This window comes from Pelodiscus sinensis, chromosome 22, assembly GCF_052426305.1.
Source record: "Pelodiscus sinensis isolate ZL-2025 chromosome 22, ASM5242630v1, whole genome shotgun sequence".
Classification (NCBI taxonomy): domain Eukaryota; kingdom Metazoa; phylum Chordata; order Testudines; family Trionychidae; genus Pelodiscus; species Pelodiscus sinensis.
The window spans coordinates 23315973-23332018 of NC_143073.1; the positions used below are offsets into that span (position 1 = coordinate 23315973).

Consider the following 16046-nt stretch of genomic DNA (forward strand, 5'->3'; position numbering starts at 1 on the left):
CCATTTGCCCCAGCTGGGCCCCCGAAGCGATGCTGGGGCGGGGGATTCGGGGGGGGGCCCCAAGGCCTTTGTCCCACTTGCCCCGGAACATCCCAGAAAGGCCTCACCAGGCGTCAGGCACATGAATCTCTCGCTCTGTCGGACGTGGGGCTGCATCAGGCTGCCCTCCCCCGGCCAGGCCCCACACTCGCGCTCCCCTCCCCCAGCTCAGAGCCACAAGTCACCCCTAGCCAGGCCGGAGCTCACAACAGGGGGCTCCAGCCAATCCGCAGCTCCCCGCCCTGCCCCCCAGAGCTGCCCCCTGTGGCCTTGTTCAGAGCCTGGACAGGGGCAGATCAGTGCCCAGCCCGCCCCTCCCCCGCCAGTTGTGGGATTTGGGGTTTCCCAAAGCCTGCGACCAGGGCACACAGGGGGGCCCATGGCCAACAGGGTGATTAGCTGCAGCCAGAGCCAGGCTGGGGGGGGGGGGAAGCAGCCAGCGCGGGGGTCTCAGCTGGCACCTGGGGTTGCCAGGTGTCCGGTATTGTACCGGACAGTCCGGTATTTGCGCTCTCTGTCCGCTAAAAAAATCAGGCAATACCGGACACGTGCAGTGTGCAATGTCCGGTATTTGCTGATTTTTCCGGCTGCGCACCAGACGGAAGTCCAGCGTGGGTGGGGGGAGCAGCTGGGAGTCCCAGCTGGGAGGCGGGGCTGTACCGCCAGGAGCCCTCAGTCGGTTGAGTGTGAGGAGGAGGGGAAGTGTGAGGAGATTGGGGAAACAGGTGTCAGAGAAACATGGTGGAACCTGGATGATCAGTGGGACAGGGTAATACCCGGGTATCAATTATATCGGAAGGGTGGGTTGCGGAGGTGGGGTGCTGCCGCTGTATGTGAAAAGAACCTAGAATCAAATTAAGTAAGAACTTAACTGCAGCATGGACGTTCTATGGATAGTTATTCCATGCTCTAAGGACAATATAGCAGGGGGGATACATAACCAGTCGTAGTGACTGTGAAATACTCAGGGGGTATGTCTCTACTACAGCACTATTTCGAATTAACTTAATTCGAAATAGTTAATTCGAATTAAGCTAATTCGAAATAACACATCTATACACAAAAACGATTTTGAAATAGCATTTTGCTAATAGTGCCGGCAGGGAATCAGGTTAGGACTTAGTGTGTGGGGCTGCTGCCTGAGGCTAACTGAGCTCCGTGCTTAAAGGGACCCTACCCCCACCGCGGTTCTCGGCTGTGTGCCGGCAACATCAGGGTTCCTCGCTTGCTTGTCTACCTCGATGAGGGATAGCAAAGCAGTCCTGGCTTGGAGTTCCCTGAATGTCCGAACTCAGGACACCACAGCACTCGGCCACATGGAGCCAAAGCTGCCCCTGGGCACACCGGTGTGTCTCGTGGGGTCGTTGCCATCAGCCCGGCTGCACTTGCTGCAGGCTGCCATCCGGGGATCCATCGCGGGGCTGTCAGGATCCAGGAGGCCCTGAAGGAGAGCGTCCACCCCTCAGAGCCTTCCCGGTTCTCCCCACCGGGGGCTCGTACCCCATTCCTCCCTCACGTCCTTCCACTTACCCCTCCCTAGCCCCCCTTCCTGATGTCAAATAAAAGACACGTATGTTCAGAAATAGAAACTGGGTTTATTGAACAAAACTGGGGAGGGGGGGGTGGACTTCTGGGGAGAATGTGAAAAGGAGGTGAGAGAGGGGAGGGGGAACCTGGGAGGAGGGAGCTGGAAGGGAGAAGCAAGGGGAAGAAGGGGGAGGGGAAGCTCAGGGCTCAGGGTTGGGGGTCTCGTCAGACCAATTTGATTTTCATGCGAACCTGCTCCTGGGTTCGCATGTGGCCTTTGGTGGCCAGGCTGGCAGCTATCCTGCCATAGATGGCCACATTCCTCCATCTAGGGCTGAGATTATGGAAGTTGGGGGCATCCCCCCCAAACCTGAATAAGGTCCATGATCTCCACCCTGGACCAGGATGGTGCTCGCCTTCTCTTGCCCCCGTCAGGCTCCTGGGAGCTGGCAGACTGCTCCTGGGGAGCGGTGGAGGGCTGGCTGCCAGTGACTTGCTGGCTCATGTTTTGGGACCACTGGGACAGGGGCCCTGTTGGCCACTGCTGGCTCTGGGCTGGCAGGCTTGGAGCTGGCACAGGCACTGTGGCCAGGGTCTACCCCTTTAATGGCTCCGGGGCTGTGGGAGAGGAGAGGAAGTTTTCCTGGTTGTGCCCAGAGTGGCCACCAGGGCTCCCTGGGAAGGGCTGGAGGCCTCCTAATTTGAAATAAGTGTCTACACAGCACTTCATTCGAAATAGCTATTTCAAATTTGGCGTTACTCCTCGTAGAATGAGGTTTACCAAAGTCGAAATAAGGGCTCCACTAGCAGTTTGCCTGTGTAGATGCTATTAATGTTAATTCAAAATAACTGCTATTTCGAATTAACTTTGTAGTGTAGACATACAAGGAGATTAGAGAGGCCTTAAACAGTTACATCTCAATTATAATGGGGGATTTCAACTATCCCCATATTGACTGGGGACACGTCACTTCAGGACAGGATAGAAAGTTTCTTGAGACCTTAAACAGCTCTTTCTGGGAACAGCTTTTTCTGGCACCCACGCAGGGAAGGGCCATTCTTGCTCAGTGGAGCACAGGATCTGATCCCAGAGGTGACAACAGCTGCATCGCTTGGGAACAGTGACTATCAGATAATTAGATTTAACATCCCCATGGCAACAAAAACACCTCAGTGCCCCAGCCCTGGGGCATTTAATTTCAGAAAGGGGAATGCCACAATAATGAGGCGGTTAGTTCAACAGAAATTGAAAGTTACAGGGACAAAAGTGAAATCCCTGCAAATTACAGGAAAAATGTTTCAACCCATCACGCTAGAGGGTCAACTTAATGAATAGTCCAAATTAAAAAACATAATAAGAGAGCCAAAAAAAGTGCCGCTCTGGCTCAACAACCAATTACAGTGGCCTGAAGGCACGGTTTAGAAAGTGAAAGTTCACTCCTGCTGAGGAAATCAGAAAGGAGCGTACAGCTCTGGCAAGCAAGGGGTATAAATAGAATGAGGGAGGCCAAAATAGAAACGGAAGAACCGCCAGCCAAAGACTCAGAAAGGATCAGCAATTTTTTTAAGTCCCTCAGAATCAAGAATCCTGCCTCCCATCAGTGAGACAGGCTAAAAGTGAAAGCCCTGCAAGCCACGTGGGAACTTTGTTAAGCACCCTCATAGAGGCTCAACTTCAATGTATGTGCTAAATTTAAAAAAAAAAAAAGTGAGAGCACTAAAAACGCACCACGGTGGCTAAACAGAAAGTAAAAGCTGCTGGGAGAGGCATGAAAGCCTGGTTTAGAAAGTGGAAGTTAAGCCCCACTGAGGAAAATCGAAAGGAGCATAACCTCTGGACTCTGAAGTGTACTAATACAATGAGGGAGGGCAAAAGAAGTTGGAGAACAGCCAGGCAACGACTCAAAAGGAAATAGCAAAAGAATGTGTCATTTGTCAATTGTCAGAAGCAGGAAGCTGCTAACCAACCAGTGGGGCCGCTGGACAATCGAGACGTGAAAGGATGATAAAGCCATTCCGAGAAACAAAAGGAATTCTTTGCATTGGTCTCCAGTGCTGAGGGTGTGTGGGAGATTCCCACCCCTGAACTTTATCTTTCAAGAGACACATCTAAGGAATGCCTTGACTGAGGCCACATTAGAGGAGATGACATCAATAACTCACCAGGAGCAGACAGTATTTCTAAAACAAAAAACAGGATTATGTAGCACTTTAGAGAAGTGCCAGACCCACAAAAGCTCATCACCTGATAAACCATCTTGTTAGTCTTTAAAGTGCTACATAGTTCTGGTTTTTGTTTCAGCTACACCAGACGAACACGGCTACATTTCTATCAGTATTTCCAAAGGAAATTACAGACCTGCTCGCTGTGGGTTGTAACCTGTTACTTAAATCTCCTTCTGTGCCAGATAACTGGAAGGTAGCGAAGATGATGCCAGTTTTAACAAGGGCTCTAGAGGTGATCCTGGCAATTACAGACGGGTAAGTCTAACGTGAGTGTCGTGCGAACTGATGGAAATCCCAGTAAAGAGACGTCTTGTCAGACACAGAGATGAACCCGATTTGTTGGGGAAGAGTCAACGTGGTTTTTGTAAAGGGAAATCCTGCCTCACTGATCTACTTAAGTTCTTTGAGGGGGCCAAAGACACATGGACAAGGCAGATCCAGAGGAGATGGTGCACACGATGAGACATGGCAGGAAGGTGCCCGGCCAGGCGTGGAGGAGGTACATAAGGCAGCGGTGCATCCTCCTCTACCTCAGAACACAAGCAGTAGGGGTCGCCAAATGAAATTAGGAGGTGGCAGGTTTCAAACAAGCCAAAGGAGGGATTTCCAGAGGGGAGAGGAAGGCAGGGCCCCCGTGCGGAGCTCCGGCATGAAGCCGACTGATTGGGGCGCTTGGATGCAGGGGGAGGGATGCTCCCAGCTCAGTTCCAGGCTTCCTGCTATGCTCAGCTACAAGACCTAGCCCTGAGGGCCCCCGTCGCCACCACAATTTTGAAGTAATATGAGGAACTGCAACCGCACATACCAGCTCCCTGCTTCTTGTGCCTAGGGAGTGAGGGGAAGCACAGAGCCTGCTGCCTCCCTCCTCTGCCCCTCCCCTGAGCAGCCCGAAGCGAGAGGATGCAGGAGGCTGGGCACTTTCCCTCATTCCCTGGTCACAGGAAGCAGGAAAAGCGACAGGGAGATGGTATGTGCGGCTTCAGCCTCTTACAGTCCCCAAAATAGAGCCCTTGGCCCCCCCACTCATCACGCCCCACACTTAGCCCCATGTCCTGAATCCTGCACTCTCTGCTTTGAGCCCCCCTGCTCCAGTCTCCTGCCCTGAATCTCGAGATCCCATAGTTCAATATCTGTTCTAGTCTGAATATCTTACAGACTGGGATGCAGTCACCTGCTCTTTGTTCAGCTACACGGATCTAGCGCCTGGATCTCTTGGCTCTCGTTACAAGGCAAGTTTTCTAATCCTGCAAAAGGAGGCCCAGAATTCACTTGCCATAAAAGACATAAAATAGTTTCCTTTGGGGTCAAAAGGAAACTATTAGTCCTAGTGCACAGAATTCTTCCTCCAGGAAATATCGAAATTCTGGGCCCTGCATCCCCTAAAATTGGCTCTCGCACCTCGGGGCCAGAGGGGGACGGCGCAGGAGAATGGGGCTGTTGGCCAGTTCTAGCCCTGAGTGGTCTGTGGTGTGCGGGTTGCAAGCATGTTGCCGGTACCTCAGAAACTCTTCCTCCATGGTGAGATACAAGATGGGACTAAGGCAGCTGTAGAAACACACCGGCGCCAGGACACAAGCCAAGGTGATTTCAGTGTCTTTGTAAGGCACCAAGTACAGAGCTGTAATCCGCAGGAAGTAGAAGATGTGATACGGCAGCCAGCAGAGGAAAAAGGTCGGGATCAAGCAAGGAAGGATCTCGAGGGGCTGGGTGGCCTGGATCAGCCGGTTCCTTCCCAGCCTGGCAGCGAGAACGATGCAGAAGGTTGGGATCAGGCTTAAGGCTAATGGGATCAGAAACCCGGCCAGGAACTGGATTGCGATGGCGGCCTTCACCCTCCCTGGATCCACTTGGAAATTCATGCTGGTGCTGGCAGATGGGACGAGGGATTCCCAGAGGTCACCGTACCGCAAGCTGAACCCAGCCGACAGGCCCCATGTGCCCAAGAAGGCCAGGGAGACCGTGAGGCATTTCTGGGCCCACTCAGGTCGTGTCGCAAGGACACAGCGATGGATGCTCATGGCCGTGAGGAGGAAGGTGCTGGCGAACATGTGCAGGGAGATGATGGTGCTGCTCAGCCTCCTGGCCCAGTCTACATGCGGTAAGTAGATGAAGACAATTCTGAGGGGCACGCAGAGCATGAAGATGAAATTGGACACGGCCTGGTTCAGGAACAACAGGGCGCTGGCCGTCCTCTCCACACGGCAGCCAGCGACGAAGAGGACGTAGCCGTTCAATGGTGCCCCGGTGAGGAAGGCCAAGCCATAGAGCACCAGGAAGAAGACCTGGAGGAACTCCATTCTCGGAGGAGCTGCCGTCACAGTATCACCTCCTTCTTCTCAGGGCTTGGCAGGGGCGGGGCAGATGCTGGGCTGAGGGGAGGAAGGGAGAGCAGTGAAAAGGGCTGCAGGACGGGGACAGAGAGACAGAGGCGGCGTTTATAAACTCCCAGTCTCTGGGCTGAGCTGAGGAGGGATCGAATCCTTGTGGACCGATGGCACCCAGTGGTACAAAGCCCTTAGAAGCAGCGAACCGCAGGGTGAGCAGGGGACCGAAAGGGTCGATTCAGTGATGTCGCTGCCAAGATGCAGGGTTTGTTTTCTCTGTTCCCAGCCCCAGAGGGTTTGGTTTTACATTGGGGTGGATTTTCCTTCTTTCAACAACCGTAGACAACAAACAAGGCCCCGGGCAGTGCACCAGAGAAAGGGCAGGCCCCTAACACCTTTTGTCTAGTGAAAGGCTGTTGCAAGAAGCAATTTGAACAGCTGGATGGGGAGTCAGGACTCCTGGGTCCATCCCAGACTCTGCCACTGAACTGCTGAGGGAGCTTGGCCAAGTCATGTTACAGCCTTGGGCCTCAGTTTCCCCTCCGAACATTTGCCAGTGCAGCACCCTGTTGAAGCAAAAAAAAAAAAAAAAAAAAAAAAAACTCCTTTCTGTTTAGGCAGCTAACAAACAGCTTTATTAATTAATAAAGCACAGCATGAGCCAAACATGGTCCAAGCAAAGCCAGGCCCAGTAAGGCTGCTAATACAATCAATCCTAGTATCTTTATACCCTTAGCCACACAGTCTGACGTCAGGGCATCCAATTACAGAAATCCTCAATTAAACTTGGAAAAACAAAGCCTTATCAACAAGATGGTGGACAGGTACGAGGGAGTACATCTCCTGTCCCAACCAGCCCAATTAACACATACCAATAGCCCATCCTGAAGGCCTCTTCTCACGGGGTGACAGAAAGTTCACTCTGGTCTACGTGCTTGAGAGAAAAGCTGAAATGGTTTCTGATATACAAGATGGCTTCTAGCAAAATATGAAAATGGTTTCTACAGCTTCTACAACCCCTTGAGATGGGACCCCTGAGCTCGGACAGTGTCGCTCAACACCCAGCGGGATGGGGGCTCATGACCTCTTACCAAATGACACCCAACTAATGTCAGGCTCGGCTACCAAGTGGGATAGGGGGAGGGATGGATGGGGCAGGATGTGAGAGATCCAGGGGACAGCTGCGGGGAGGTGGGAGGGCAGAATGACACCCTGTGGGGCAGCTGGAGGGTTTCCTTAATTTCCTTACCTGTGTCTTGGGGAGATGCAGCGTCTCTGAGTCGAGCCCCATCCAGGTCCCCCACACGACTCCTGCAGCTCGCCCGGACTGGCTCAGTCGGCAGCAGGAAGCCGTGTGCGTGCTTGTATCTGGGAGGGTGAGCAATGGGGGGAACTCACAGGATGTAGCTGGGTCCGTTCACTTCTGCAAAGCCTGAAAGGCCTCCAATGGCGATTGCTCCATGTAGCTGTTACGTGAATCACAAACTCATGGCTGGGGAGGGTGGGGGGGGGGGCAGGGCAGCCAGCGGAGAGCTGGGGCTGAGACCAACTCGTCCAGCCAGTTCCACCGGGTGAGGTCCCAGGACCAGAGACCCCAACCTGAACTTTTCCCCCTCCGATCGCCTCCCGGCTGGAGCAAGAGACCAGAGCCTGGCTGGGAATTGGCCTCATGAGATCTGAGCCCCACCTCTGTGCAGGGACCCCAGCCCTGGCCCAGCCAGCACTAAGGAAACCCCAGCGCTGGGCTAGCGACCACACAAACCACAGCCCAGTATTAATAGACAGGATCCTAGCCCCAATTTCCCTGTTATGCCGTCTACTTCCCCAGTCTTTGCCCTGCATCTGGGAGCGCGGGAAGTGCAGGTCTGCATTGCAGTGCACACGGATTGTTATTCGCTGTTCTGATGCCTCGGGAGGGATCCATTTCTCAAAGCCCAGTTCCTGAATCGTGTTTGGTTTCTGTTTTGTCACATGCTTGCTGAGAGGTGTTAAGAACATAAGTACTGGGTCAGACCAAAGGTCCATCTAGCCCAGTATCCTGTCTGCCGACAGTGGCCAGCACCAGGTGCCCCAGAGAGGGTGGTCCGAAGACAATGATCAAGCGATTTTTCTCCTGCCATCCCTCTCCAGCCTCTGACAAACAGCGCTGATCACACCCTGCCTCCCACACACTCCTCCCGCCCCCACCGGGTTTCTGCTTGCGACCAGACGCTCCCAGCACCGATCGTGGCCCCACCTCCCAGCCTGGGACTTCCAGGCACTCCCCCCACACACACCAGGATTCTGATGGGTGCCCATCCGGATTATCAGAAAATACCAGACACTGCACGTGTCCGGTATTGGCTGATTTTTTTTTACCGGACAGAGGGTGCAAATACCAGGCTGTCCGGTAGAATATTGAACAACTGGCAACCAGGGGAGCAGGGGTCTGGGAAGATTGAGAGCCACTGGTCTGCAGGGTCTTCGCCTGCTTATAAAACTTTTGGGGAGGGGGCAGATTTGGGGGACCATGGCAGATTTCACCCCAGAATGGAAGCTGGAAGGTTGAATCTCTCTTGCTAGTCTAGGTCCTGGAGGAATCAGACCCAGCATCTCAGAACTGATCCCCTTGTGACACAGCCCACCTGTGGCCCCCCTCCCGGGAGCTCCCCTCTCGGGGGCAGGGCAGAGCAGGGGGGCGGTGGCTGAGCAGGGGGGAGAAGCTCATGAAGCGACTCAGCAAAGCCCCCGAGGCAGCCGGATCCATGCAGGCCTCAAACGGCTCGGCCCAGCGCTGGGCCCTCTGGTGATGTGGACGCACCCGGGACAGCCGCAGCCCCAGAGCAGGAGCTGAGCTGAGCCGGGGCCGTGTTGCTGCAAAACTCCAGCTCGCTCACACCTGGGGAGGCGCCAGAGCCAGCTGGGGCCATTAAAGTAAAGCTGGGTGGGGGGTATTGTGGGGCCCACTGCCCTTCGGCCCCGCGAGTGACCACAACAGGAGGCTCCCGGCATCCCCCAGCTCCCTGCCATGGCCCCCAGAGCTGCCGTCTGAGGCCCTGTTCAGAGCCCAGCCAGGGGCAGCTCAGTGCCCAGCCCACCCCTCCCCCTGATGGAAGTGTCTCCCATCCCCCACCCCCAGATCTGGGAGGTGGGCTGGGGTTTCCAGAACACGCAGGGGGGAGAAGGCACGGCAAAAAGGGTGACTAGCTGCAGCCAGAGCCGGGCCGGGATGGGGAGCAGCCAGTGCGGGGGTCCCAGCTGGCACCTGGGAAACAGAAGGGAACTCGCAGGCTGGGGGCTGCAAACAAAGCCAGATTTGAACTCAGCCATGTCCCCCTCGACAGATGGGACTAGCCAGGGGTAGATCCTCTGCCAACAGGCCAGGACCCTCCTCCCATCGGGACACCCGTCCTGCCAAACGCCCAGCCCTGAGCCACCATCTGCCTGCTCCGTTGTCGTACCTGAGGCTGCGGCTACACTACGTGCTTTGCCGGAAGAGGCAATGAAAATGAAGCGTGGATTAGCATTTTCTCACGTTTCATTTGCATAATTCCTTTCAGTTCGTTTTGGGGCAAGATCGTTATCCTTCTCCCTGGGAGAACAGCTGGGTTTGGGGTTTTCCCAGTATCGCAACGTATTCAGTAAGACACAAAACTAGACTGCACAGCCTCACCCACAAGGAGAGCACAGGTACAGTCCAGCAGCGTTTTCATGTTCAATAGATGAAGACTCTTTGAGGGACTCCTCTTACGGCGGGCTCGGTACAAAACACCCCACGATTACATGACACTGGTGGAGGTGCGGGCTCCAGGGTGCTGTTGGGAGGTGCTCAGTGCCAGAGACACCCCCATTGTATTTAAAGCCCCCAATATTTAAACATCACCTCATCCCATTGGCCTCCACAACAGGGCTGGATATTTCTGCCTTTCCACGACTTTCAATGGAGTTTTGCAGCCTCCCCGACACTTACAATTTGACTGCGGCATTCGCCTGCTTCTCGTTTTTCTCAGCCTCTCCAGTCCTGCAATCAGATGCCCAGGTGGGACTTTCAGCTTCCTTTGCTTTTCAAGTCAGTTTCTAGCCTTTGTCATTTTAAAGAAACGCTGGAAATAGCCCCTAAGGAATCAGAAAGCACCAAAGAACCCACATGCCTTTTCAAACCCACCTCCTGAGGTTTCAGGGGCAGCTGGTGAGGTTAGGAGGCTAATGCTTGGCTATGAAGTTGCTGGACTAGATTTTTCAAAGTGCCAAAGGGAGTTAGGCACCAAATTTTCCCACTGCAGGGCAGTAGGAGTGAAGCCCCTAACTCACACAGGAGCATTTGGAAATCTCTAAGTTGATTGAATCCCATCGTGTGCAGGCCGGCAGTGAAACAGGGACAACTGTAAGTGTCGGTGCACAAATGGCAGAGGTCTAAGGAATCAATTGGGTGAACTCGAGTTAGGAAATGAGAAGATTGGGGAAACAGGCGTCAGAGAAACTTGGTGGAACCTCGATGACCAGTGGGACAGGATAATACCCTGGTACCAATTATATCAGAAGGGCAGAACGGGCTGGGCGAGGTGGGGGCACTGCATGTGAAAACAGCCAAGAATCAAATTAAGTAGGAATTTTAAATGAACCAAACTGGAGCATGTGTAACCCAGGCACCTAGTAGGGAGCTGTGTCTTTAAGAAACCCCTGTGGGGAGGTAGGAGTGAGTTGAGTGTTACTGTTGCTGGGCGGATTTAGCCTCCACACCCAGAAGTTTCTGGAGTTGGGTGGGGTAGTTTGGGGTCAGGCTCCATGAGGCTGCAGGCAGGGCAGGTGCTCATCTAAGTGAGCTGGGAGGAGCAGAGAGCAGGCTGCTGTTCCTCACTCTGCAGCAGGTGGTGATGGTGTTAACCCTCCACCAGGGATCATGGGCCATGCTAAATTATATGGTAGGTGGAACCTGGGAGGGGAAATCCCTTCTCCTGTACTAATTGTCTGTTAGTGCAGGTTTGAGTTTGGCCAAATTGCTGTAGTTACTTTCTCAGTCAATCGGACTCTTCAGCTCCTCGGTAAACGTAGTGTAGGGAATAATATCCGGACACATTGGGTGCAGGTGAAAACAAGCCGAGGAGTTCTTGGATTAAAGTATTTGCGCAAGAGAGCGTCTACACTGGCATGTGTTTTTGCGCAAGAGCATCTGTGCCAGTGTAGACGCTCTCTTGCGCAAGAAAGCTCCGATGGCCAGTTTAACCATCGGGCTTTCTTGCACAAGAAATGCATGCTCCTGTCTACACTGGCCTCTTGCACAAGAACAGTTGCACAAGAGGGCTTATTCCTGAGCGGGAGCATTAGAGTCCTTGCACAACAAGCCCTGATTTCACACATTAGAACGTCAGTGTTCTTGAGCAAGAACTCCCCGCCAGTGTAGACAGGCAGCATGTTTTTGCACAAAAGCGGCTGCTTTGGCGCAAGTTCGCACCAATGTAGACACAGCCTCAGTGTTTGTATTATCTTGCCTCAGGGTTTCTGAAAGTCTGTTCACTTGAGAGTTAACTGCCTGGTTAATCAGGGAGCGAGCTGCCTAGCAGTGATCCACGGTAGGGGAAGAGGCTGCCTGGACTCCAATTGCGAATCCCTGCGAGCAAGTGGAGAGATGGTTCAGACTCAGTGTATGGTGCAGATTGGACGAGCAGAGGCACGAACTGAGGCTTTGGGGAACTAAATCTGAGCTTCTGGGGCCTCTGACTTTTCCTGTTGTGTCTGTGTGGAGTGGACTGGTCACACTTTACTTTTGGTTTCCTCTTCACTTCTGTTTGCTGTCACTGTGGGCAGTATCTGTGGGTTAGACGATGGGCGTGTTCTGTTGTGAGAATTAGACAATTTGTTTCTCCATAAGATTTTATAAAGTTATTTAATTAAATTCAGTTCTTTAGTTTCTTTTGGAACGTGAATGTAGGGAGGCTGACACCAGGCAATCCTTGCTACTGTTCCTTAGAGATTGAACTCTGGCTCTCCAGTACTTTCTATGGGACTGGGATTTTTGTAGATGCTGGAGAAGGGCAGTGAAGTCTGGCCCACCCAAGGTTAAATCTCAGTTATAATGGGGGATTTAAACTATCCCCATCTTGACTGTGGACACGTCACTTCAGGAGGAGATACTAAGGGAAAGTTTAAATGACTCCTTCTGGGAACAGCTTTTCCTGGCACCCACACGGGGAGGGGCCATTCTTGCTCAGTGGAACACAGGATCTAATCCCAGAGGTGACAACAGGTGCACCATTTGGGAACAGTGACCATCAGATAAGTAGATTTAATATCCCCGTGGCAACAAAAACACCTGAGTGGTGCAGCTCTGAGGTATTTAATTTCAGAAATGGGAACGCCACAAAACAAGGCAGTTAGTTCAAGAGAAATTGAAAGTTACAGGGACAAAAGTGAAATCCCTGCAAGCTGCAGGAAAACTGTCTCAACCCACCACGCTAGAGGGTCAACTTAAATGTATACCCCAAATTAGAAGACTCAAAAGGGAATAGAAAAATACTGTGTAGTTTGTCAGAAGCAGGAAGTGGCTAACCAACCTGTGGGCCGCTGGACGATCGAGATGAGAAAAGATGATAAGAATATTCCGAGAAACAAAATGAATTCTTTGCATTGGTCTCCACAGTTGAGGTTGTGAGGGAGATTCTCACCCCTGACTAGTTCCTTTCACGTGACACATCTGAGGAAATGCCTCTGACTGAGGTGTCATTAGAGGAGATTACAGAACTAACTACTCGCTGGGGTTTGTAAACTATTAATTAAATCTCCTTCTGTGACAGATAACTTTGAAGATAGTGAATGTGACACCAGTTTTCAAAAGGGCTCTAGAGGTGATCCTGGCAATTACAGACTCGTAAGTCTAATGTCAGTATCGGGCAAACTGGTTGAAATCCCAGGAACAGACTTGAGTCGGCCAGCCCCAGCCTCCTGTCTTGAATCTCCACATCCCATAGTTCAATATCTGTTCCCGTCTGGATACTTACAGACTGGGATCAAGTCACCTTCTCTTTGTTAAGCTATGGACTGAGCACTTAGATCTCTCAGCTCTTGTATGAAGGCAGGTTTTCTAATCCTGCAAAAGGAAGACAAAATTCACTTGTCATCAAAGTCAATTTTGGAGTAAAAAAGAAACTATTAGTCCCAGTGCACAGAATTTTTTCTCCAGGGAATATCGACATTCTGGGCTCTGCCTCCGCTAAAATTGGCCCTTGCACCTCATGAAGGGGGAGGTGGAGGATGGGGCTGATTGTCTGGTCCTGGTCCTGCGTGGTCTGTGATGTGAGAGTTACAGGTACTTTGCCGGTACTTCAGAAACTCTTCCTCCGTGGCGAGGTAGAAGATAGGACTGACACAGCTGTAGAAATACGCTGGAGCCAGGACAGAAGCCAAAGTGCTATCAGTGTCTTTGAAAGGCACAAAGTACGGAGCTGAAATCCACAGAAAGAAGAAGACGTGATACGGCAACCAGAAGAGGAAAAAGATCGGGATCAAGCAAAGAAGATTGTTGAGCGGCTGGGTGGCCTGGATCATCCGGTTCCTTCCCAACCTGACAGTGTGATCGATGCAGAGGGCTGGGATCAGGCTCAAGGCTAACGGGATCAGAAACGCAGCCAGGAACTGGAGGGCAACAGCGACTTTCGCACTCCCTGGATCCACTTGGAAATTCATGCTGGTGCTGGCAGGTGGGAAGAGGGATTCCCAGAGGTCACTGTACCGCAAGCTGAACCCAGCAGACAGGGCCCAAGTGCCCAGAGCCACCCAGGAGGCCAGGCAGGGCGTGCAGCGTTTCTGGGCCCACTCAGGCCGTGCGGCGAGGAAGCAGCGATGGACGCTGATGGCCGTGAGGAGGAAGGCGCTGGAGAACATGTGCAGGGAGGTGATGGTGCTGCTCAGCCTCCTGGCCCAGTCCACATGCAGGAAGTAGATAAAGACAAATCTGAGGGGCAGGGAGAGGATGAAGATGAAATCGGACACGGTCCGGTTCAGGAGCCACACGGTGCTGGCCGTCCTCTCCACACGGCAGCTGGCGATGTAGAGGACGTAGCCGCTCAATGGCGCCCCGGCGAGGAAGGCCAAGCTATAGAGCACCAGGAAGAACATCTGGAGGAACTCCATTCTCGGAAGTGCTACCCTGACGGTATCACCCCCTTCTCCTCAGGGCTGGGCGAGGGTGGGGCAGATGCTGGGCTGAGGGGGGGAAGGGAGAGCAGTGAAAAGGGCTGCAGGACAGGGACAGAGAGACAGAGGCAGCGTTTATAAACTCCCGGTCCCTGGGCTGAGCTGAGGTGGGATCGAATCCTTGTGGGCCGATGGCCCCAGTGGTACAAAGCCCTTAGAGGCAGCGAACTGCAGGGCGAGCAGGGGACCGAAAGGGTCGCCTCAGTGAAGTTGCTGCCGAGATGCAGGGTTTGTTTTCTCTGTACCCAGCCCCAACGGGTTTTGGTTTTACATCGGGGAGGGGGTTACCCAGCCCAATTTCAAATAATCACTTTAGCTTCTTGCTGATCATTTGTGTGTCCAAGCGGGGGAGGAGGCAAGGAGGGGAGAATTGCTCAGATGCAGAGACAGAGCCCTGGAGACGTCTTCCTCCCCCTCCGCCCTCCTGAGCCTCGCTCACCCCGGCCCACGCTACGGGACAAGATTGAATTCAGTAACTTCAGCTTTCATCTTTACTCAGCTTTTGGCTGTTTTCGACTTCCCCTACTCCTCATACGAGCACGGTTACTGGCCCTCTCAGTTTGGAGTCCCTCTCCGGGGCTTCACTAGATCCGCCAAATCAAAGCCTAGAAGACTGACGGACGCAGCTTCAATCTTTTCCGTCGGGTAGACATGGCCTGAAAATCCCAACTACTCTTTTTGCTGTTGGTTTCCCAAAGGGGCTGGCGACTCTCTGGGTTTATGTGAGAATGTACCAAGTGACCAATCTCCCCCCTACCCTTTTAAAAATGTTGTGAAGAGGATTTTCTGGCTTTTAACAACCGAGACAACAAATGAGCTCCCGGATAGTGCACCGGAGAAGGGGGGACCCCTGAGCTCAGATTGTCTCTCTCAACACCCAGCGGGTTGGGGGTTCATACCCTCTCACCAGAGGACACGCAACTAATGTCTACCCAGTGGGATGAGGGGGGTGGATGGGGCAGCTGGAAGGGGGAGATATAGCTGCGGGGAGGTGGGAGGGCAGTATGACACCCCGTGGGGGAGTTGGAGGGTTTTCCTCCTTTCCTTACCTGTGTCTTGGTGGTACGCAGCATCTCTGAGTCGAGCCCCATCCCAGGTCCCCCAGACGACTCCTGCAGCTCGCTCAGACTGACTCAGCCGGCAGCAGGAAGCCGTGTGTGTGTGGGTGTATCTGGGAGGGGGAGCAATGGAGAGAGACCACAGGATGTAGCTGGTCCAATCACTTCTGCAAAGCCTGGAAGGCCTCCAATGGCCATTGGTACATGCAGCTGTCACATGAATCACAAACCCAGGGCCAGTGGGGCAGGGCAGCCAGCAGAGAACTGGGGCTGAGACCAACACATCCAGCTCCTCTAGGTGAGGTTCCAGGAGCAGAGACCTCAGCCATGACTTTGCCCCCTCCGATCCCCTCCCAGCTGGGGAACGAGACCAGAGCTTGGCTGGGAATCGGCCACATGAGATCTGAACCCGGCTTCTGCTGCAGGGACTGCCCCCTGGCCCAGCCAGCACTAAGGAAATCCTCATGCAAGGCTAGAGACCACACAAACCACAGCCCAGAATCCCAGCCCTCAGAGTGGGGAACTGCAGTTGTGCATGGCAGTGCACACGGACTGGTACTCGCCGTTCTGAATTCACATGCCTGGTGAGGAATCCATTTCTCAAAGCCCAGTTCCTCAATCTCATTTGGTTTCTGTTTTGTCACATACTTGCTCACAGGTGTTGCAAAAATAATGATTGAAATGGCGGCGGGGGGGGGGGAGG

General features: G+C 53.3%; 2 protein-coding genes across 2 annotated transcripts; both read right to left on the reverse strand.

Annotated features, from left to right (window-relative positions):
• Nucleotides 1–1644: 1644 nt before the first annotated feature.
• LOC102456173 (chemerin-like receptor 1) lies at nt 1645–6662 on the reverse strand. The gene has a single exon (XM_089772568.1). It carries the CDS (start codon nt 6087–6089, stop codon nt 5172–5174), a length of 918 nt encoding a protein of 305 aa, XP_089628694.1. The 5' UTR covers nt 6090–6662; the 3' UTR covers nt 1645–5171.
• Nucleotides 6663–6726: 64 nt separating this feature from the next.
• On the reverse strand, nt 6727–15773 carry LOC102455921 (chemerin-like receptor 1). The gene has a single exon (XM_089772567.1). The coding sequence runs from the start codon at nt 14220–14222 to the stop codon at nt 13323–13325; it is 900 nt and encodes a 299-aa protein (XP_089628693.1). The 5' UTR covers nt 14223–15773; the 3' UTR covers nt 6727–13322.
• Between the last annotated feature and the right edge of the window lie 273 nt (nt 15774–16046).

Coding starts and splice junctions, on each gene's coding strand:
- LOC102456173 (XM_089772568.1), bottom strand. CDS start 6,089: ATGGAGTTCCTCCAGGTCTTCTTCCTGGTGCTCTATGGCTTGGCCTTC.
- LOC102455921 (XM_089772567.1), bottom strand. CDS start 14,222: ATGGAGTTCCTCCAGATGTTCTTCCTGGTGCTCTATAGCTTGGCCTTC.